General features: G+C 36.1%; 1 protein-coding gene across 1 annotated transcript in view; it reads left to right on the top strand.

Moving 5' to 3' along the window:
* LOC138716320 (synaptonemal complex protein 1-like) overlaps positions 1–18,561 on the top strand; it is a 67,569-nt gene extending 49,008 nt beyond the window's left edge. Inside the window, exons 4-9 of the mRNA XM_069849275.1 lie at positions 601–993; positions 1,076–1,167; positions 3,057–3,207; positions 6,581–6,703; positions 12,352–12,480; positions 18,100–18,561. Coding sequence (XP_069705376.1) covers positions 601–993; positions 1,076–1,167; positions 3,057–3,207; positions 6,581–6,703; positions 12,352–12,480; positions 18,100–18,336 — 1,125 coding nt within the window. The 3' untranslated portion in view covers positions 18,337–18,561. The remainder of the gene's footprint in view (positions 1–600; positions 994–1,075; positions 1,168–3,056; positions 3,208–6,580; positions 6,704–12,351; positions 12,481–18,099) is intronic.
* Positions 18,562–24,030: the final 5,469 nt, after the last annotated feature.

Here is a 24,030-nt window from a genome sequence, read left to right as displayed (position 1 = left end):
AATATATAACATTCAACAACAAACAAAATACAATTATTAACTTATTTCAGTATTTCTAAATATGTATTATATAAAAGTGTGTCTGAAGTTAAGAAATATCCATTTAGGCCTACAGGAAACTACAAAAAATCCATAATAATTGTCTTTATATTAGTTAATTAACTCGATCACCAAACAATGACCGTTTTCATTTCTTAGCACGTTAATTTTGTACTAATTAAGTGAACTGCAATATGCTGCCATCTAGTGAGCAAAAGTTCGATTCTTGCCGTGAGTGGAGTGTTATCTTCATTCTAGGATTTCTAGGGGCTTCGTATTTCACCCTTGTCTTGCTTTCAGACATTCAAATAAAGAAAATCTCATCCAGGGAATTGGCGTCTGGAAAGGTTCCCAAAATGCTGGCTGCGTTTCCACGTTGGATGGTTATTCCTATTCGTTGCTGTAGGTAACTGGTGCAGTGAGGGTCTCCAGTAACAGTCACCAAACTTCTGCCAATTTCGGAAACTAGGTCATTTGCTTCTTTACACCAGGAGCCTATTGTTTCCACAGCAAGACCATGAAGAGTTATTAAGTTATTCTTGGTGTTTTATTTCTTTTAAGAAAGAAGAACTGACTGAAGAGGATGTTAGGAATTTAGACATGAAGAAAAAGACGCTGATGGAGAAGTTAGATGAGTTTGAAGAAATAACCATCAATTTGAAACGGTTAGTCGGTCTTGCAGACGCATCTATTTTATCACTTGCAGCAGACAAGGCAACCTATGTCAAACCTGTTCAACTGGGAGTAATCACTGAAGGAAGAGGAACTGATGTTCCAGGTCAGGAACTGGGAGATATATCTGTGTACCTCTCGCCTGAGGATAAATTACCTAAAGTGGTAGTGTGTGGCACTCAGGATCAAGTACCACGGATAATTGTATGTGAGGGCTTGAAACGAAAACGGCCTCATTCCCCTGGAATCCAGGACAGTCAAAACCAATGCAGGGACTGCGCAGTAAGTAAGGAATCTAATTTTCAGCACGTAATTATTAAAAATGTTATGTATGTTGAATCATTTAATGAACATTTTCTTACAGCAGAAGTCGACAGCCCTGATACAGCGTTTGAATGAGTGTTACTCCATGCAAGACAAACTGGTGTCAGATAATAAAGATCTTGAAGGAGACAGGTAAATTATTCTGAGTATAATATAATCAGTGTGTTCAAAGGCAGCTCTAGTGTATGATAAAAATAAGGGTGCTACTTAGGACCCCATGCCAGTTGTTCTTCTTGCATTCCCCCTGTTCTCCTTCTATTCCCATTGTTCCCCTTCTATTATTCTCATTGTTATCCTTGCCTTTCACTTGAATATGTTCAAACTGCAATGTTATATTTTAAAATATTATTGTTCTTAAAAATTTGCGATTTAACGGACTTTCGAATTAACGGACGCCGCTTCCTCCCAAAGCCTGTTAAATCAAGAGTTTACTGTATTTCTAAATTTCCAGTGGCGTAGCATGAAATCTTGAGCAGGGGGAAGCTAACTCAAGTCGTCTTTCATACAATACGAGAAAACGTATTACAAAGATACAGTCTTAAAAAAATAGTAGTCAATGTCAAGTCAGCAGTCGAAGATTGGTTGGAACCTCGTAAGTAACACCAATAAGGCACGACCTCAAATGAGGGGCTTAGAACAAAAAACAGGTAAGTGACAGAAACCTAATTTTGAGGAAATTGCAGATAAAGTTCTACATGCAATGGAATATTATACACTAGCTTGGTGAAATGATGCCCATATAGCAGCACTGCACAGTGTGATCACTTACCTGATTTTTTCCCAAAGAAACATCCTTTTGGGCTATCACAACATGCACTTACCTCATTTTTTTAATAATGTCACTTACCTGCTTTTTGTTCTAAGCCCCTCAAATGATACGTAGTAAAATATGATTTCACGGTTTACACATACCTCTAACAAATAGACACGTATACGTATAACATTAGCTCACTCCCTGTCATACTTAGAGAAATAACAATATTAGTATCATTACGTAAGTATGCGTCTGTCTTTTGGTTGTGTCCTTCATTCACAGCAAGGGAGTCGGTCATTTGTTTTTTAAATCACACTTTTGTTCGTAAGTCAGTCTTGATAATACAATTGTCCTAAAAAAATTCAAGTAAATTGGTGTCAGGAACTGTTATTTCGCTCATTATTTATTATATCAGCCACAATGCACACTATCACTTCAACTGAACACAAATGACGAAATGGGATAACTCGGAAACTACTTATTTTAAATGTTAAAGCTAGCTTCTTGGAGCCTTGCGACTAGGGTAGTTTAGTTAGAAAGGGATGGAAAATCTGCGGGGTGGATTACACAGAAGAAACCAGTCTGCTTGGAAGCTGGTGTGTGCAGGCTTCTTGTTTACTGCTGCATCACAAATCATCCTGAGTGCCGCATCACAATATTTAACGCGTAAATATAAATTCTATTAAAATGAATAATTAATTTTGTCCATAAACTGCAGGTTTATTATGAAATTATTATTAACTGGGGAAGCCAAGCTTTTCAGCTTACATTGACGCTACGCCACTGTAAATTTCACTGTAATGGTAGCCTATTGATTTAGAGGTAGCCTACTTCAGAATTTATGAGAGAATAGAAGAAGAGTTCAGGGCAGAAAATGATATCAGATGATAGACGACATTAAGATACATGGATCATATGTAGAGACAAAGGCAGAAAATAGGAAAGATTGGAGAAAGCTGGATTTGCAGTGAAAGACCTATGTTTGGGCAGAATATTACGAGTGAATGAATGAATGATGAATATGTTCAAACTACAATGTTATATTTTAAAATATTATTATTCTTAAAAATTCGCGATTTGACAGACATCGCATCCCTCCCAAAGCCCGTTAAATCGAGAGTTTATTGTGCTTCCAAATTTCACTGTAATGTTATTCTGAACTAGGAATAGCCTACTTCAGAAGCAATGAGTATACCCCCATTGCAGCAGAAATACCTGTTAATTAATATTCATTGTATTAATAAGCTTTGACCATTGATTTTCTCAGGTATGCCCTTCAAGAGGAACTCTTATTCAAAGATAAGGCTGTGGAATGTCTACAAAAAAAATTAGAATGTTTTCAAGCAGATATGAAAATAATTTGGAAAGAAAACACCATGCTTAAAGAAAGACTTGAGCAGCTAAAAACTCCTGTTCCAGTAAGCATAGAGTTGCCATATTTAACAAATAAAGATACACAAGCCATAATAATGGGCCACCAACGAGCATTAACCTAAATAGATCTAGCCACTGCATCAAATACAAAAATAAATAATATCACAATTACATATAGTAAAACAGTAAAAAATTTAGGGGTATATTTAGATTCAAATTTAAATTTTTGAAAGTCAAGAGACCTACATATGTAAGAAAGCTTTTCCCATAATTCATTCCCTCAGACACTTAACCAACGTTTTACCCCTCAGCCTTAAAAAGAACCTGATCCAAACTTCAGTGATGTCCCACTTCGATTATTGCGATTCTCTATTCTCGAATCTAAATACTGATCTTGCCCCTAGACTACAGCGTGTTCACAATATCTGCATTCGTTTCGTTTGTGTATACCACTGCCACCGGGTGCTTGCCCACTAGCAGTGTAAATAAATACATATACATATACCTACAATATTAGAAAATTCGATCATGTAACACCGTCACTAGAATTGTTGTCTTGGAATCCACTTAAAGAAAGAAGATTCTTCAACTCCTTCTTATTACTATTTAAAATCATACACACCTCCACACCCTCTTACCTAGCATCTCGTTTTGTTTACCTTTCACTACCTCGAACCCGGAACATGTACCTTCTCTCTGTTCCTCTGCACAGAAAATCCTTCTACTCATCATCTTTCAGCATATCGATTCCACGCCTCTGGAATTCTCTCCCTGACCATGTCAGAGACTGTCGGACAATATCAAAATTCAAATTTAAATTAAAAAATCTCATTCTAGTTCATGGAATTGCTTGTTGAACACCTGCCAGGTTGCACAACTTCAGCTTAACCCATGACATATAGTAAATATTGTAACTATGCTGTTGTAAAATTGACAATTAATATGTAATGTATTTATTATTATTATTATTATTATTATTATTATTATTATCATCATCATCATCATCATCATCAGTTATCACTATCATCATTGCTATCTCTGTTTTTCTTTCTTTTTTTTTTGTATTCTGTTGACCCTCTGTAGGGCTTTAATTTAATTTGTATTATTTTCATCACCGTCTGTATTTCTTTTTTGTATTTATCTAGTAGAATGGAAGAGAAGGCCTTATGGCCTTAATCCTGTCAGATTAAATAAATAAATAAAATAAAAATATAGGATACCCAGTTAAATTTGGATTATTTTTTAATTATCTTTGCATATGTTCGTACACTGAGATAAAAAAAACAATATTACAGACAACAGTCATACCAAAAATTAGTTATATTAAAATATAAAGTGTAAGTACCAGTCTCTACATTGCAAGACTCTTTTCTTTGGTTATATTTTTCTGAAGATTTGCCTTTCCTTAAGAGTTTGTTTTGAAGAATTTGCGTGTAAAATTCCTTGCTGTTGTAGTCTAGGTTCCATTTACATTGTAACACAGCCTCCATAGTGGTCACGCCAACTTATTTCTTTCTTTTGTCCAAAACAGTTTAATATAATTTTGATCGTTTTTGCTTCTTTTTCGAGATAAAAATTATTTTTCCTGAAACATTTCATAGCGTGTTTTGGTAAAGCCATTGATTTAATTCCTAATATGCTCAGTCAATTTAAGAGAGCAGTGTATTATGATAATACATTAATGAAAGAATTTCAGTTTTGTCCTTTAAATATGCAGAAATTTTATAGTATGTTACTGGCTCTTCTGCATAATTGAAGATCTTCCTGAAAAAAGAATGTGACATCAAGTATTAAAAATGTGTGACTTGGATGGAAATAGTAATATGCGTTACAAGAGCGGTATGTTGAAGTTTTCATGTTCGAAAAAGTTTGAAAAAGCGAAACGTAGTTGAGCTTTTTTAATTTCCGAGAATTGAAAGAAAACACACCTCTCGTGTATCGTACATTATTTTGTGCGAAGATCGTTTATTACATACCTGAAAGAGGAATTTCTAATTAGTTGCAATGAAATCTCCATCTTGGTTTCTGTTCAATGACGGCAAATTTGCAAAACAAAAATATCTATCTTCAATATTGTTGCTTTAAAATGTTTTCTGTGTTTACTATACTCCAGCAGGCCGTGATATAGTATGTCTTTTTTTTTCCCCCAGTCTATGATAAGTCTGGAATCTTGTTGATTTTTTCACGGCTTCCTTAATGTTACTTGCATCACGAATGTAGTAACTTTAGTGGAGTTATACAGCGTATTCCGAATCTCACCGGTCCTGTGGCATCAATGACGTCACGTTGCAGCGAAATAAGGAACAAAACTGCTGGAAGGATCGATGGCTGTCATGGCGACTGTACAAGTTGTTGTCTGTGCTACGCTAGCAAAATTTTGCGAAATTTTCGTATTCCCATCTCGTTCAAAGAAAGATAGCATAAACAATTTATTTCTTGAACCGGTAGTAATAACGGGTCCGTTGACATGTTCGCTCATAAGCCATTAACATATTGTTTTTACGTTGTGCTCATTACAAACAATACAGCAGAACTAAAGCAGAATACACCGCCATGACACAACAGTGCACGATGTTATTCGTCTGCTAATTCCCGCCCTATACAAGAACCAATCAGATTCACTGATGGCGGCTGATGGAGACTGCCACCACCTTTGCAAGTTGATGGCACCGGTGAGACACCGGTGGAGCATCAATGACGTCATTGGTGGAATTCGGAACACCGTGATGCCATCGGATTGCTCACCGGTGAGATTTGGAATACGCTCGTAGAGTTTACTTAATTTTTGCAAATATTTAAAAACAATAATTAACAGTGCAATTTAGGTGAAATTGCAGTGGTAAGTTTCTAATTTATAATTATTACTATATTGAACGTCTCTAAAAATAATATGTTAAAAGCCTAAAGCAATAAAATCAATATGTCACTTAAGCGGTAAGAAGAGGGAAATTGTTATGTGTGTTAGGTTGGGAATACTGAATGTGGAATTTTAGACTTTCCGCGGATTGGCTTTGTGCGGAAACCAAGCAAATACGCACGATCTTGCACAAAAATAATTTTGAAGCATTAATTTATAACAATAAATTATTGCATTCAATAGCAGAATAAACTTTTATCTTTCAGTAGCGAAATGGTTTTGTTAGGTACTAACTAATTGGCCTAATGAAATTATGGCCCTGAAATTATTTTCTGAAATATGAATTTTAATTTTGTTGGTCACACCCTTATTCCTAGAAGGTCTTCAGTTCCTATTATCAACATAAACAATTGCTGATTCATTCGAACTTTCGAAATTCAGAATTTTTTAAAATTTCGAATTAAGAAAAAGGTCTATTGTGTTAGAAAGTTCCCTCATTGTCATTATCCTATAACAACTTACTGCTCTAATGTTGCTTCTATTTTGTTTGTGTCTTCTAGTCCTCTAAATGCAAATGTCCCTGTGGAAAGGAGGAAAATGTGCATGTTGAATCTGGCAACGGATATCAAGCTGGCTTGGAACCTGGAGATGCTGGTCCTCATATTCAGCAATCCCACAAATTGGTATTTTTATAGACTAGTACTGATTATTTTTTATTATTATTTTTTTTAAAACATAGCAATAGTAATTTATTAAAAAACACAAACCCAGTACAGGCAGGCGATTTTTCATATTTCACAAGTCTAAGATTTTTTATAATAATAATAATAATAATAATAATAATAATAATAATAATAATAATAATAATAATAATTTATTTAATACTTTACACTTGAGCTATATTAGGCATTGCAGCCCGAAAGAGCAGAAGCTCGTGCTCGGGCGCAGTTCAGATCAGTTATACAAAATATATCACAAAATTAAGATAGTTCATTGAGCACAATAACATTAATAAGTGGTAAAATAATACAGCATGTAATAATAGGATCTATATACAAATAGAAAATACAAAAGTACATAAATATTAGAGTATCAATTTTTAACTCAATTAGCTTAAACAATTAAATAATTTATCTGATTTGTTTCTTAAATCTATGTGAGTTAAGTGTACTTAGCTCAGGGTAAGCTCTAATTAATTCATTATATATTTTGGGTCCAAAACTTCTGCTGTGTTTTAATCCGGCAGTTGTGTGGCATTTCGGAATATTTAGAAAGAAACTGTAATTTTGTCTGGTATGATATTCGTGAGGATCAAATTTAAATTTATTGTGGTTTTTATGGAAGTAAATCAGCAATGTTTGTTTATAAATTTGTTCTAGATTTGATACACCAAATTCCTGAAAAATTAATTTTGTTGGGTAATCAAAAGGTTTATATAGACAAATTTTGATAATTCTTTTTTGGAGCAAATTTAAAGGATGGAGAGTCGAACATTATGTACAGGAAACGTCAATAAACAGGTCATCTAATACTTATTTCTCTTCTCGAAATAGAATTATTCAAAGCCAGGATAGGAGAATAAATGTCAGAGGGAAGTGGAATAGGGAGAGGATTGTAACAAGGATATCCTTTATCACCTATCCTGTTCAACATCTATTTGGAGGATTTACTAGAGAACTGTTTTCAGAATATGATAGGGTGACAGAAGGAGGAAGAAGAATAAAGTGCATAAGATTTGCTGCCTGGCTCCATGGTCTGTTGGTCAGCATGTTGGCTTCTAGATGAGGAGGTCCCGGGTTCGATTCCCGGGCTTGGCTCTCGGTGAATTTTTCTTGAAGAAGAGGAATTCCCTGGGTGTCTAGAGTCTGGAAATTTGTATGAATGTGAGTGTGATTGTGAGTGTGTCAGGTTAATATTAATAAAATTAACCAATCATCAAAAATATAAAAATACATCAGGACTGTCACTGGGCAGTAACCTGAACACACGTTTCAGCTTCACATTGTTGATAAGTAACTCCATCTGTTAGTGCAACCATAAAGCATCTAATAGATGCTATAAAGTTACCAACAACGAAAAAAAAAAAAAAAAAAGATTTGTTGAAGATATGGCGTTGTTAGAAGAAGAGATGATACTAAGGGACATGCTACTGGAGTTAAACAACAGCTTTGATAAATGCAAACAAGACGAAGCCTATCGTTATCGGAATAACGATCAAGGTCCATTTTAGAAAGTTTCGAGAAAAACGAATTTTAAAGTTTAAGCACTTAATACTTTGTTATGTGTGTATTTAATAGAAATTGACGTAGTGGAATGCCAAGAACGATTATTTCTTATTACTAGTTAGACCACATGATAGTACTTCCTTTCCACTATAATATGGCATTATTAACTCAATTTCGATTTTTGATGGACCTTGATCGTTTTTCCCGTGTACCCTTCAAATGATAAGATCATAAACTTGCTAATTTGAAATGAGGCAGTAAAGGAAGTGGACAGCTTCAAATACTTGGGGTGTACTACTGGGTGTTCATTTCAAAGTGTGTCATGACGTCACTGTTGTTGGGTCAACGATTTGAAGCGAGTTTCAGCTTATATGTTAGAAAAGTTGCCTATTATTTAAGGCGTTCTTCAATCTGAACTTGAGAACGTGTACGGTATAACTTGAACGTCGTAGCAACAGATGGCGGTCTGTACGGTCTGTGTGCTACCATAACCTCTTTCGAACTGTGTTTTGCGCCGGCAAGTCGTACGCAGGGTATTTGTTATCATCGGTTGCGTACGGTAACATTCCACAACACAAATCAAATGCTCCGTGTCCATGTTGATCGTCGAAGTTAATGTCAACAAATACGTAAGTAATCGTCTTAACCCTCTCCCCCTTTTCCCGACAGTACGTATTTCCAAACAGTTCACATTCCTGCCACTACCGGCGTTACCGTACGTATCGGTACTACTCTTCAGAATGAACGCCGTACTTGCTAGGCAACTTTTCTGCCTCTTAGGTTATACACCTCTGCGGAAGTGTAGGAAGATTGAATTCTCTAGGCTCATCGGCTAGCCACATGACGACATACAGCGAGCCATGACACATTTTGAACTGAACACCCAGTATAAGCAGTAATATGAGCTGCTGCCAGTAAGTAAAAAGGAGAAGAGCAATGGCCAAGGAAGCTTTTAATAGAAATACGAGCATTTTTCTACCGACCTTTGGAAAAAGAACGAGGGTAGTGACTAGTGAAGTGTTTTGTGTGGAGTGTAGCATTGTATGGGGGGGGGCAGAAACATGGACATTATGACGAAGTGAAGAGAAACAATTGGAAGCATTTGAAATGTGAACATGAAGAAGAATGGAGCATGTGAAATGAATAGACAGAATAAGAAATAAAGCTGTGCTGGAAAGGGTGGGTGAAGAAAGAATAATGATGAGAAAGAGGAAAAGAAATTGACTGGGTCATTGGGTAAGAAGAAACTGTCTAATGAAGGATGCATTGGAAGGAATGGTGAACAGGAGAGAAGTTCAGGGCAGAAGAAGCTATCAGATAACAGATGATACCAGTATGGATTGTATGTGAAGACTAAGAGGAAGGCAGAAAAAGGGGAAAGATTGGAGATTGCTGGGTTTGCAGTGAAAGACCTGCCCTTACGCAGAAAACTGTATGTATGAATGAATGAAATGAAATAAGCATGGAATACCATTGGTTTGTATTCATGTCAGATGTTCACACCTGTGGAGTAATGGTTAGCGCATCTGGCCGCAAAACCAGGTGGCCCGGGTTCGATTCCTGGTCGGGGCAAGTTATCTGATTGAGGTTTTTTCCGGGGTTTTCCCTCAACCCAATATGAGCAAATGCTGGGTAACTTTAGGTGCTGGACCCTGGACTCATTTCACCGGCATTATCACCTTCATCACATTCAGATGCTAAATAACCTGAGATGTTGACAAAGCATCGTAAAATAACCTACTAAAAAAATATTCATGTCAGGATAAATTTATGGAATGAAATATAGAATGTTCCATTAAAAAAACATACCGTATCTTTGTGTGGTTACGAGTTTCTGTAACATTCTGTACAATTAATTGCCAACTATTCTGAATGGTAGGGTTTGATCAACCATATAACGTAAATATATAATTATTGTTAGATACACCAAAATACGCTACTTATGGTAGTGTCTCAAAGGTTATGGGCAGGGTTGGCCACATAAATTATATGATACATATTTTACGTAAATTGCATGTAATTTACTTCACGTAGAAAGCTAATATTTTACACGATATTTTACGCAGCACAATAATTAATATTTTCATGAAAGTAAATTTATAAGATACAGATTCTATTGTGTGCTTTCTTTCTCTAAGATAGCTGTGTGCCTTTCAGAATGGTGGTGATATTTTTATGTGTACCAGTCCTAGAGCACATTATTTTATTATTGTAATTGAGGACAGTTTTTGCAAAACTTGCTAACTGCAAAATTTTCAAAATTGAGATTTTGGTGGATTAGTTAACATAGGAAAATCTATTATTTCCTTCACAGTAGTGTGTCTAAGTGTGATCGTTTTCTCAAAACTTGCTTTCTGCTATGTGAGAGCTATAGCAAAACTTGCAGTTATTTCAGTTTTTTGTAACAACTAAGTAAACTAAAAGAACTCCAAAAGGAAATAATATTTCAATGGATACCTAGTCATTGTGGTATACCTGGAAACGAGAAAGTCGATAATATTGCAAAACAGGCAACTTATTTGCAACCAAGACCTCTTCAAGTGATATCTCTATCCGATGCTTTTGCTTCAGTAAAGTTTCATTTTACAAACCTATGGATCAACAATTGGCTCTCTTCTGACAAAGGAAAAATTTTACAGTCTGTACAAAAGAAACCAAATGACCTGGAAATGTACAAAAACTTGCCCACACATGTTCAAACATTTTTAACAAAAGCCAGAACAGGTCACATTGCCACTCAATTGTACCTACACCGATTTCACATTTCTGATAATCCTACTTGTCTGTGGTGTAATAATCATGATGAAGATCTGGAACACATTCTTCTATACTGTCCATCCATAAACCACAAAAGAAGTAAATTAAAATCATCAGTACCAGTTGCAGAAGACACAGCCCTGCAGTATACAGTATATTAACTACACCCCACCTCTGGCTACTAGCAACAGGCATCTGTAATGAACACCAATCAAAATACCCCTCATTTCTCGTGACAAACAACAACTGAATAGACTACAGTGGACTTTATGTTGTCAGCAAACAGCTGGATACATTAAGAAGATTGATTGAAAATTTAGTTTTTACAGTTAGCAAGTTTTGCAAAAACGGTCCTCAATTGTTTTGTATTATGTGTATATTGTGACTGCTATATTTGAAAAATCTCCTCACTTTATAGATCTCTTGGATATGGAACAACAAGTTTTGATGGAGAAATCATTGCAATAAGTGAATGTCTCAGGAATCTTCTATGCCACATCAATAAATTTAGGAATGCAGTTATATTGTCAGACTCCAAAGCAGCTATTCTATCAATCGTCTCTAAACACACACCTTCATCTGAAACAGCAGAAATAACTAAAATGCTCTCTCAATTAATATCACTCAATAAAAGAATTGTTTTCCAATGGATACCATCCCATTGCAGAATCCTGGGAAACGAGAATGCGGATGCTTTAGCAAAGAAGGGCAGCACTGCTACTTACAGACCTGTTACTAAATCTACGTATTACTCTGTGAAGAGATTTATTAAATCTACATACTTAGACTTCACAAACAAAATTTGATAACTCAATCCCAAGGGAAAAAATGGAACTCTGTGCATCAAAATCCACAGTTAATTCCCAATTTACCACGAAAATTGTCTGTAGCTGCATTTAGATTGGCAACAGGCCATGATTGTTTGGCCAAACACCTGCATAGAATTGGAATATATCAGTCCCCTAACTGCCCATTGTGCAACTCAAACCAAGAAATGGATTCGGAACACCTCAAAATCTGTGCTTCAGTGGCTGGTCATGATAATATCTTTGAAAAATATTGGAGTGCAAGAGGTCAATGACTTTATTGTCAAACGCCTGGCATTAGAAAACAACAACAACAACATATTTGAAAAATATTGGAGTGCAAGAGGTCAAATGACTTTATTGTCAAATGCCTGGCATTAGAAAACAACAACAAAATTGTGACTGCTATAAACTAATAAATATACTGTAGTATGATTGGAAACTAGATTAAGACCTAGAAATAAGCTTGATGAAGCCAAGACTTGTAAAAATCTGTATGATATGATTACTCAATCAGAGTTTCAAAAATATGCTTCTTTTTAGGAATGTCAACTAAGTCAGATGGAAAATGAAGTTAAAATGATGGTAAGCGAGATGGAGCAGGTGCAGCGAGAACGTCAGCAACTCGTGCAACAAAGAAAAATGTTGGAACATGCTGTCTTGCGTTCAAAGGTTAGTAATATTAATTATTCGCTCTGCTCGTTTTTCAAACTTTGCCTCGATTTTGTAAAAAGCACTTCCCGACATTGTATCGTAATAAATATACTATTACAGTACGAGTTCGTGCAGGGATGGTTTGAAATTAGTTTCAAACCGATCATCGTTTATCATGCACAATAGCCGATGTTGAAATAGTTTTCAAACAGTTGTCAAGCTATCACAAACTCGCTGCAGAAACAAACGTATTTATTTTCAAGACAATCAAAGGCTTTTATAGCATTGTAAGTGATTTTACAATAAAGCTTGTAAAGTATTATATGATGAAAGAGTAATGGAACGGAGAAAAATTCTCTCCAATGCCGGAATTTGAACCCAGGTTTTCAGCTCTACGTGCTGATGCTTTATCCACTAAGCCACACCAGATACCCACCCCGGCATCAGACAGAATCGTCTCTTGGGTTCCCTCTAGTGGCCGCCCTCTGCACTACGTCATAGATGTCTATGAACGTAGGACTAAAGTCCACACATGTGCTGAGGTGCACTCGTTATGAGTAACTAGTTGGCCAGGATCCGACAGAATAAGCGCTGTCTTTCGCATATCATATATATTATTTTAATGTACTGAGGTACATATGATATTTCCATGCAGATATTCTGCGTCATCATACGATGAAAGAGTTATATTCTTCATCCTATACAGTTTCAGTTGCTAGAAATTGGAACTCGCTTCCGAGTGATATAAGGGGTTGTTGGACAATAGCTTCATTTAGGTCAAAATTACATAAATTCTTACTTAACAGATGAATTGCTGATTAATATTTGTTACTTATAATGAAACTAACATCTGTCCATTCTTATTATTATTATCTTTAATTTCTCTAAATAGATTTACAAAACCTCTAATGGCAATTACATTAATATTCTCATTATAGAAATAGAAATATATATATTCTCCCTGTAACATAGTCCTAGTAAGCTTATATTAAATTAATTTTCATAATTTTACTAGCTATCTCAAATATTAAATTAATTATAATTCATTGAATTAAATTAGCTCATAAATTAAGTTACTACTTTACCTTATAGATTTATCTAAATTTAAATAAATGTGTAGTGAAGATTATTGCTGGAGAACCTTTTAAGTGTAGTGAAAATATTTGTAATTTAAATTTATGTATTGTATTGATTAAGGCTGGTTGAGTGGAAGAGAAGGCCTTATGGCCTTAACTCTGCCAGCGAAAATAAAACATTATTATTATTATTATTATTATTATTATTATTATTAATGGAACGGAGAAAAATTCTCTCCGGCACCGGGATTTGAACCCGGGTTTTCAGCTCTACGTGCTGATGCTTTATCCACTAAGCCACACCGGATACTCACCCCGGCATCGGACAGAATCTTCTCAGATTAAGTTCCAACTCTGGGGTTCCCTCTAGTGGCCGCCCTCTGCACTACGTAATAGATGTCTATGAATGTAGGACTGAAGTCCACACATGTGCTGAGGTGCACTCGTTATGAGTGACTAGTTGGCCGGGATCCGACAGAATAAGCGCCGTCTTTCGCATATCATATATATTATTTTAATGTACCGAGGTAAATATGATATTTCCATGCAGATATTCTGCATCATCATACGATGAAAGAGTAATGGAACAGAGAAAAATTCTCTCCGGCACCGGGATTTGAACCCGGGTTTTCAGCTCTACGTGCTGATGCTTTATCCACTAAGCCACACCAGATACCCACCCCGGCATCGGACAGAATCGTCTCAGATTAAGTTTCAACTCTAGGGTTCCCTCTAGTGGCCGCCCTCTGCACTACGTCATAGATGTCTATGAACGTAGGACTGAAGTCCACACATGTGCTGAGGTGCACTCGTTATGAGTGACTAGTTGGCCGGGATCCGATGGAATAAGCGCCGTCTTTCGCATTTCATATATATTATTTTAATGTACCGAGGTACATATGATATTACCATGCAGATATTCTGCGTCATCATATGATGAAAGAGTAATGGAACGGAGAAAAATTCTCTCTAGCGCCGGGATTTGAACCCGGGTTTTCAGCTCTACATGCTGATGTTTTATCCACTAAGCCACACCAGATACCCACCCCAGCGTCGGACAGAATCGTCTCAGATTATCTGCATGGAAATATCATATGTACCTCGGCACATTAAAATAATATATATTGTAAAGTATTGGCAAATCTTGAAAAGTCTTGTGAAGTGTTGAATTTGACGAAAATGTTTTTTTTTTTTATCGAATGCCACCAGATTGTCTTTCGACATTTCTGGTCTTCTCTCCTGGCCGTGGCTTAGTTGTAACCCACTTCTGAGGTTGGGGCGCCTGGAAGGCGGAGTTACATTACCCCGATGATGTGATAGGATGATTATGATAATGTGGTGCCAGGAGAGGTCTTAAATCTAAACTTAACCTAAATTCCAGACCATGGACGAACACAGGAATAATCCCCTTTAAGGAAAAATTCCTGTGCTCTAACCGGGAATCGAACCCGGGACCTCATGAACTATAGCCAGAAGCTGTGACCACTAGACCATGAGGCTGGTCGCTTGTATAATATACATAATAATATAATACAAATCCTAGTGTGAAATTTTCAAATATGTATGTATTTATGTACGTATCTAATGCCTACCCACTTCACTTAACGTGATTCGAGTTCCGCATATTGCAGGTAAACTTGACTCTCAGTTTGAAAGGAACAGATGTTAAGGATGTTCGAGAATAAATTGCTTAGGAAAATATTTGGGGCTAAGAGGGATGAAGTTACAGGAGAATGGAAAAAGATACACAATGCAGAATTGCACACATGGGCCAGGTGAATAAAAATCAAGTTAGAACTTTAAGTGTTAAGTTTTAGTACTAGCTCTAGCTATCAAGTGTTAAGATAAAGCACTAGCTTTAGCTTGAAAAAGTGTGAATAAAACTGAAATCAGACTTCTAAGTTAATGCTGGAAAATTTAAAGCTTTAGCTGCCGCTGAACTGAACACCTGCAAAAAAAATCCGTACAAATTGGTTTAATTATGGCATTGATGTATGCACGTCTGATATTATTAATAACTACTAGGCCTAAAGTATTGTTGTTGAAGGAATGTAAGGCAGTAGTTTACAAGCAAATGAACAGTACTGCAGGATGTCAGGGTCAGGGTCAGAAACAGAAACAATTCAAGAGTCAAATAATGATTCACAATTGAAATTTGTCATGTTGTTGGCAGAACATAAGATACTTTGTAGCAAGTCTCAACTGCCCAAAATTAGAGATGAAAAAGAAAGATCAGTGTCTGTATTGAGGAATGAATTCTTAAAACATGTTGGTAAAGACATCACAGAAAAGCAACTTAAGAAGAAGATACAAAATATGAAGACCGAAGTGAAAAAGAAGACTGATAAAAATGCTACAGGAAATAAGAAAGTGGTTCTAAAGGACTGGGAAAAAATATTACTGGATTTGCTGTCATCTGATGAAAATCCCGTTTTCAAGAAAATACCAGGTAATTATAACCTATTGGTATATTGTCAATAAATTTTTACTCTGATTCTTATTCATTCGTAATAATTAATTTTTATTAATTATATTATAATTTTGTAATGTATATTCATAATATAATATTAGTAATATTTTAATAATATTAATTTTTAATTATTGTTAACAATAGTTATCCATTTTATTCATACATTTTATTCCTAGTAGTAATAATAATATCACCCAGAAAATACTCAGCCAGCCATTCAACGTTCTCTTCTTCGAATCTGAATAGACCATGGTAGTCTACTATGTGCGTTGACTTACGTTCTCTGTATAATTTAGGAGTCCGAATATTCATGAAAGCAGCCATTCTATATGATGTAGCCTCACAAACTGATTTTAAGTCTGGTCAGAGGCACACTTGAAAATTCGTAAGACTAAACTTGTAGTTAAATAGTTTTAACTGGGTTTTATTCACACTTTTTACAGCACTTGCTGGAAAATTTAAGTTTTATCTGCGTGCCTTAGTATAAACTTTGTTCAGTAATATTCAGCTCTAGTTATAGCTTATAAGTTTAAGAATAAACTTGACTTTATTCACAGAATCGGTAGTATGAACTTAAAATTTGCTAGATTAAGCAATAACTAGTTTTTATTCACTTGGCCCAATATTTTTCACCTAATATAATTAGGAACATTAAATCCAGACATTTGAGATGGGCAGGGCATGTAGCATGTATAGGTGAATCCAGAAATGTGTATAGAGTGTTAGTTGGGAGAACTGAAGTAAAAAGATCTTTAGGGAGGTCGAGACGTAGATGGGAGGATAATATTAAAATGGATTTGAGGGAGATGGGATATGATGATAGGGACTGGATTAATCTTGTTCAGGATTGGAACCAATGGCAGACTTATGTGAGGACGACTCAGGGTGCTCTAAAAGCCATTTGCAAGTAAGTAGGACTCAATATTATACATATGATTTCCATGTCAAAATGCAATACTTTCCAGTTATATAGTACGAAGTTGATTTGGACATTTGTTCATTTTCCATACAGATTTTTTTTTTTAAAGAAAACATGTAGAAGAACTGCATTTTGAAAGTCTACTTCTCAGCTGCACACTTACTAAGGTACTAAGGATTCAAAGAGCTTTAAGGGGAGAGGATGGTATTTTTTGGTGAATAATGAGTAAATTAAAAAAATTCTTTAAAATACTCTGTGATATGTGTGGAATGCATAGCATAATATTTTGTGGGTATTTGTGTCCTTATCAGATGTTGAGACGCCATTTTTAAACTTCCTGCATTATGGATGTTTAAATCACTCTCCTCCTTTTATTGTTGTTTCCGGTAAATTGAATTTTCAAAAAAATAATTTTTTCCTTTAAAATACTCTTTGATATGTGTGGAATGCATTACATAACATTTCGTAGGCATTTGTGCCCTTATCGGAAGTTGAGACGCCATTTTTAAACTTCCTGCGCTATGCATTTTTAAATCACTCGCCCCCTTTTATCGGTTTACAGTAACTTCATTTTTTTTGCTACATTACCAGACAAAAATGGATATAACTTCTGAACTATTAAAGATACATAAATGACATTTAGAGCACACATTCTTTAGACTATTAGGAAACTTTTCTCTGTACCGGAATTTTGTTAATTGATTTCATTTTACAACTACGTCCGTTTGTTTGCAAGAAAGGAAATCAGAAAAGTGTTGTTAAATTTTAATTATTTTACAAACTTAGGAACAAATATCAAAATTCTGCTACAGACAGTTAGTAGAGCATGCTTTTGCAAGTACGTTGCAAAACACTGGATGAATCTAACTTTAAAAATGGTTTAGATATATCAGTTTTAGTAAAATCCTGCATTGGATATATTTTTTTCAAATCTGAGCCCCCAAATAATTTTTTTTTTTCATAATATTTATTTTTGGTTGAGTTGCTACAATTATGAGCTCTTTACATACAAAAAATTAATATTTTACACCAAATAGGAAAAAAGTTTAAAAAAATACCATCCTCTCCCCTTAAGTAAACAAGTGAAAAAACTTGTGATTGTGTAGGCTACAAGCAGGTCTTGATGATGCACTAATTAGCTAATGGTTATTCTCGTTTGATTAACATGAAAGGTTGGAGTTGGAGCAGATACACCTCAGGGAACAGCTTGTCAAAGTCAAATACAAGAATTTTGGAAGCAGTACAATCACCTCGTAGAGAACTACAACATCAAAGTAGCTGAAGTGGCCTCACTGCGCAGTGAAAACAACAAACTGAGAGAAGGCATTGAAATTGCGCAAGAATCTCGGCTGGTTGCAGAGGCCAGGGTCAACTCAATTGAAAACACAATTAAGAATATCATCCGTTAAGATGCAAATCCTTGTGTTCCTCGTAACTCTAATCTTACAGGAGAGGAAGAAAACAAACTTTTTAAAATTATTTTTACGAAAACGCCCAAAAATTGTCATGGCTGTATGCTTAGTCACGTTTTTAGATTACTATTTGTATTATACTGGGATGGGCAAAAGTACGTATACAATTGTTAATATTCCTTAATTCTGAAGGACTCTAATTTGAACACTTACGAAAATTAATTTAATTGTTGTGTTATTAATTGTACTGTGTATGTCATCAGTTCTTATTCTTAGTATTTACATTCATATTATACAGAGTATTATATAGGCCTATATATATATTATAAGTAACTGATTACTCGAAAAACTGACTGATTTTTACAACTTTTGGCTGTGTTGTACAACTATTTTAATAAGAACCTTTCAACCTTTCCCAGTTAATTCCCGATTTACCACGAAAATCGTCTGTAGCTGCATTCAGATTGGCAACAGGCCATGACTGTTTGGCCAAACACCTGCATAGAATTGGAATATATCAGTCCCCTAACTGCCCATTGTGCAACTCAAACCAAGAAATGGATTCGGAACACCTCAAAATCTGTGCTTCAGTGGCTGGTCATGATAATATCTTTGAAAAATATTGGAGTGCAAGAGGTCAAATGACTTTATTGTCAAACGCCTGGCATTAGAGAACAACAACAACAACAAGCTTTCCCAGTGCCGTACACTCGATTTCGTTACGCATTTGCCCGCCAGAAGTCGATCTAGTCAAATGTGTCCACCAGAAAAACGTAATTTCTATTCAATGCGTGTTTGCATTAGTATAACAAATGAGCAGCATGCATGGGATGTTCGAAGTGTTTCCTAAGAGGTGGATTGGTCGTGCAGGTCCAATTTTTTGGCCACCACGATCTCCAGACTGAACTCCCCAGGATTTATGTTAAGGATCATGTGTTTGCAGATAAACTTCGTGCCATTACAGAACTGATGAAAAGGATTGTGGACACAATATACAAATGGTTACTCCTGAAATGCTCTCGAGAATGCATGAGATGGTCCGTCGCATTTGTGCATTCTTCTGGGCGGCAGGCATGTTGAGAACTGTGAGCCATAATTAGTGCAAGTTCATTACAATTTATCGGCATTTGTGGTTTTTTTGACATTAACGGTAAGTTTTAAATTTCATAGCGATAGTTTCATTCATCTCTACATAGGAAAATGGAGACTTCTGGTGGGCAAACGCGTAATCAAATCAAGTGTACAGCACTGGGAAAGGTTATTAATAGGAGAGATGTACAACACAGCCAAACATCGTAAAAATTAGCCGATTTTTCAAGTGATTAGTTACTTATGAAAGATCCTGTATTATATAATAGTGGGTGAACCAGTAAGACTACCTGATTTCTATCAGGTAGGGGGCCTACTGCAACTGAGTAGTGCACAGATGCCCACTGGCAACCAGTGCAGTGTGTGCCCCATTGTTGGGAGATTCAGTTAAGATGCATAGGTGGAGTGTGCAAGACGTTGTTCAGGCAGTGGAGCTGTTCATTGAAACCAAGTCTATAGCAGCGACCCAATTAATTTAGGCTATATATATATATATATATATATATATATATATATATATATATATTCTTATTGAGGACCTCGCGATCCTCTATGAATATTGCGTAATCAATGACTTTATGTAGTCATCACGTAAATACTTATTAATGGAGGAAAATTCGTTCCAGCACCAGGAATCGAACCCAGGACAATCAACTAGGCACACTGAGTGCTCTTACCATCTGAGCTATGCCGGGATCCAATCCATAGCCCCGGTCGAACTATCCAGCCGATGATACAAAGGAGGAGAGTTCAGCCAGTACTGTGGATCAGGTCCCGGCATAGCTCAGATGGTAAAAGCATTCAGCACGCCAAGCTAGGGTCCTGGGTTCGGAACGAATTTTTCTCCATTAATAATTTAGGATATATATTCTTATTGAGGACCTCGCCATCCTCTATGAATATTGCGTAATCAATGACTTTACGTAGTCATCACGTAAATACTTATTAATGGAGGAAAATTCGTTCCAGCACCAGGAATCGAACCCAGGACAATCAACTAGGCACACTGAGTGCTCTTACCATCTGAGCTATGCCGGGATCCAATCCATAGCCCCGGTCGAACTATCCAGCCGATGATACAAAGGAGGAGAGTTCAGCCAGCACTGTGGATCAGGTCCCGGCATAGCTCAGATGGTAAAAGCATTCAGCACGCCAAGCTAGGGTCCTGGGTTCGGAACGAATTTTTCTCCATTAATAATTTAGGATATATATTCTTATTGAGGACCTCGCCATCCTCTATGAATATTGCGTAATCAATGACTTTATGTAGTCATCACGTAAATACTTATTAATGGAGGAAAATTCGTTCCAGCACCAGGAATCGAACCCAGGACAATCAACTAGGCACACTGAGTGCTCTTACCATCTGAGCTATGCCGGGATCCAATCCATAGCCCCGGTCGAACTATCCAGCCAATGATACAAAGGAGGCGAGTTCAGCCAGCACTGTGGATCAGGTCCCGGCATAGCTCAGATGGTAAAAGCATTCAGCACGCCAAGCTAGGGTCCTGGGTTCGGAACGAATTTTTCTCCATTAATAATTTAGGATATATATTCTTATTGAGGACCTCGCCATCCTCTATGAATATTGCGTAATCAATGACTTTATGTAGTCATCACGTAAATACTTATTAATGGAGGAAAATTCGTTCCGGCACCAGGAATCGAACCCAGGACACTCAACTAGGCACGCTGAGTGCAACAGTAACAAATATAAATGACACTCAGGAGGAAAGTAAACGCAGAATAAATATGGGAAATGCCTGTTATTATTCGGTTGAGAAGCTTTTGTCATCCAGTCTGCTGTCAAAAAATCTGAAAGTTAGAATTTATAAAACAACTATATTACTGGTTGTTCTATATGGTTGTGAAGCTTGGACTCTCACTTTGAGAGAGGAACAGAGATTAAGGGTGTTTGAGAATAAGGTGCTCAGGAAAATATTTGGGGCTAAGAGGGATGAAGTTACAGGAGAATGGAGAAAGTTACACAACGCAGAGCTGCACGCATTGTATTCTTCACCTGACATAATTAGGAACATTAAATCCAGACGCTTGAGATGGGCAGGGCATGTAGCATGTATGGGCGAATCCAGAAATGTGTTAGTTGGGAAGCCGGCAGGAAAAAGACCTTTGGGGAGGCCGAGACGTAGATGGGAAGATATTAAAATGGATTTGAGGGAGGTGGGATATGATGGTAGAGACTGGATTAATCTTGCTCAGGATAGGGATCAATGGTGGGCTTATGTGAGGGCGACAATGAACCTCCGGGTTCCTTAAAAGCCAATAAGTAAGTAAGTAATAATTTAAGAAACATAATTAATTATTAACTGATAGGTCTATATGGTAATAATAATTTCATTTGTCGAATTTGCAACAGAGATATAAGACTCAAATCATATTCTTCTGAAAGTAAAGACCTTGACAACAAAATACGAATATCGTCTACGCTCAATTCATCTGAAAAAGTGAAAATTTCTAATAATAGCAAGAAGGTCCTGAAACTTCTACAAACAACAGCAGTAGGGTAATTGATAATGATAGGTATGCAGGGCCAGGGAAAAAGCAGATGCACTGAGATTTCAAATTTCTTACTCCAAAAAATTAACCTCTATCACCAAATTATGTTATCACCACATGGTCACTGTTACTGTCACTCCTGTCTGCAACCACCACAACCACTGCCATTGTGTTCACAGTCATTATCATCTAGACTTTTATGGGTATACACTACAGCTACTAGAACAAATGCTCAAAAACAACAACACACCACAAGAACAAATCAAAGAAATCATCCACACCACAGACATCATCACAAAACAAAACTACTTCACATACAATAACAAATTTACACACAAACCGAAGGCCTACCCATGGGATCACCCATTTCCAGCATACTAGCAGAATTATTCTTACACCACATAGAACAGACATACATACTAAACAAAGACAACAACAAACACGCAGACAACATCATATATTGGCACAGATACGTAGATGACATACTAATACTATACAAAGGAAACAAAAGACAGATCCAAAACCTGCATCAACACATAAACAAAATCCACCCAAAGCTACACTACACATTAGAAACTGAAAACAACAAATCCATAAATTTTCTAGACATCACAATAACAAAAGTAGACAACAAACACACATTCAAAGTATACAGAAAACCCACAACAACAACAACACACATACACAATACATCCAACCACCCCACACAACACAAACAAGCTGCATTTCGAACTACTCAACATACCAATGAACCAACAGGATTACAACAAAGAACTAAACACAATCAAATACATAGCACAAGAAAACGGATACAACCCCAACATAATAGACAACATAATACGTAAGACAAAACAAAACCACAAAAAAAACAGAAGAATACAACACAAACACAAGAACACAAAACATACATCATACTAACATACAAAAACAAAAACACACATAAAATTGCAACCTCATTCAAGAAATTAAATTACAACATCGCATACAGAACAAATAACACTCTACAAAAACATCTCAACACACAAACAACACAAACAAACAAATACAACCACACAGGCGTATACAAACTCAAATGTAACACCTGCAACAACTTCTACATAGGACAGACAGGCAGATCATTTCAAACACGTTACAAAGAACACATCACAGCCATAAAACAAAATTACAAAACACCTCCACATATGCAGAACACATCACAAATGCCAACCACACCTACAGAGACATCAACACAGAATGGAAATACTGCACATCCAACCAAGAAGCCAGAAATTCAACACACTAGAACAATATGAAATATACAGACACACGAAATACACCCCAACGATATTCTCAACACACAACTCAATTTCAAAACACATACACTCTTTGACTCTACACTATGAATGTACCCTCACAGGAAACAAGAGGCGCCAACACCGACAACGACCAGTTCTGAAGATGACCCAAAATAGGTCGAAACATGTTAACAAGGTACGTTAAAATTTAACACAAGAAAGACTTATCATACATATTCCGAAGTGATACAGTGTTAAAAGTTGTGTAATCAAGATGTGTGAATAAATACTGATCAACTGTTAAGTTATTTGAATCAATAAATAAATAAGGACCTCACTGTGTCAACATTATACATTTTAGTGTAATGTTACCTGATTGATTAGTTTCGATATAGTTTGCATCATTGTCTGAGTCACTAGTCAATCAGGTAGCATAAGATCACAATTTATAATATTAACACAGTGAAGTAGTTATTTATTTATTCAAATATCTTAACAGTTTGTCAGCGATTATATAAGTGTTAAAAGATGTATTCAAGAATGAAGTGAATAAATAAGTTTCTGATCTTAAATAAAGTGTTATCACTAATTTTCAAATGATCTATGTAATGAAGTTCAGGTGATGAGAAGTGATCAAGCTAAGAAACCAAACAGACAGCATAGTGTTCTCACCAAAGGAACATTATAGGACATTGGTTATTGCTTTGAAAATTCTCTGAAAATCTTTCACTAGCTACAAACAGGACATTCTTATTATGTCTCTATGCAAAGAGCTACAAATTATAAACTCTCTGCCATAAGGCCAATCTAC

The sequence above is a fragment of the Periplaneta americana genome, chromosome 16, assembly GCF_040183065.1.
Source record: "Periplaneta americana isolate PAMFEO1 chromosome 16, P.americana_PAMFEO1_priV1, whole genome shotgun sequence".
Taxonomy (NCBI): domain Eukaryota; kingdom Metazoa; phylum Arthropoda; class Insecta; order Blattodea; family Blattidae; genus Periplaneta; species Periplaneta americana.
Note: the sequence above shows the minus strand (reverse complement) of the source record. Positions and strands in the feature narration are given on the sequence as shown.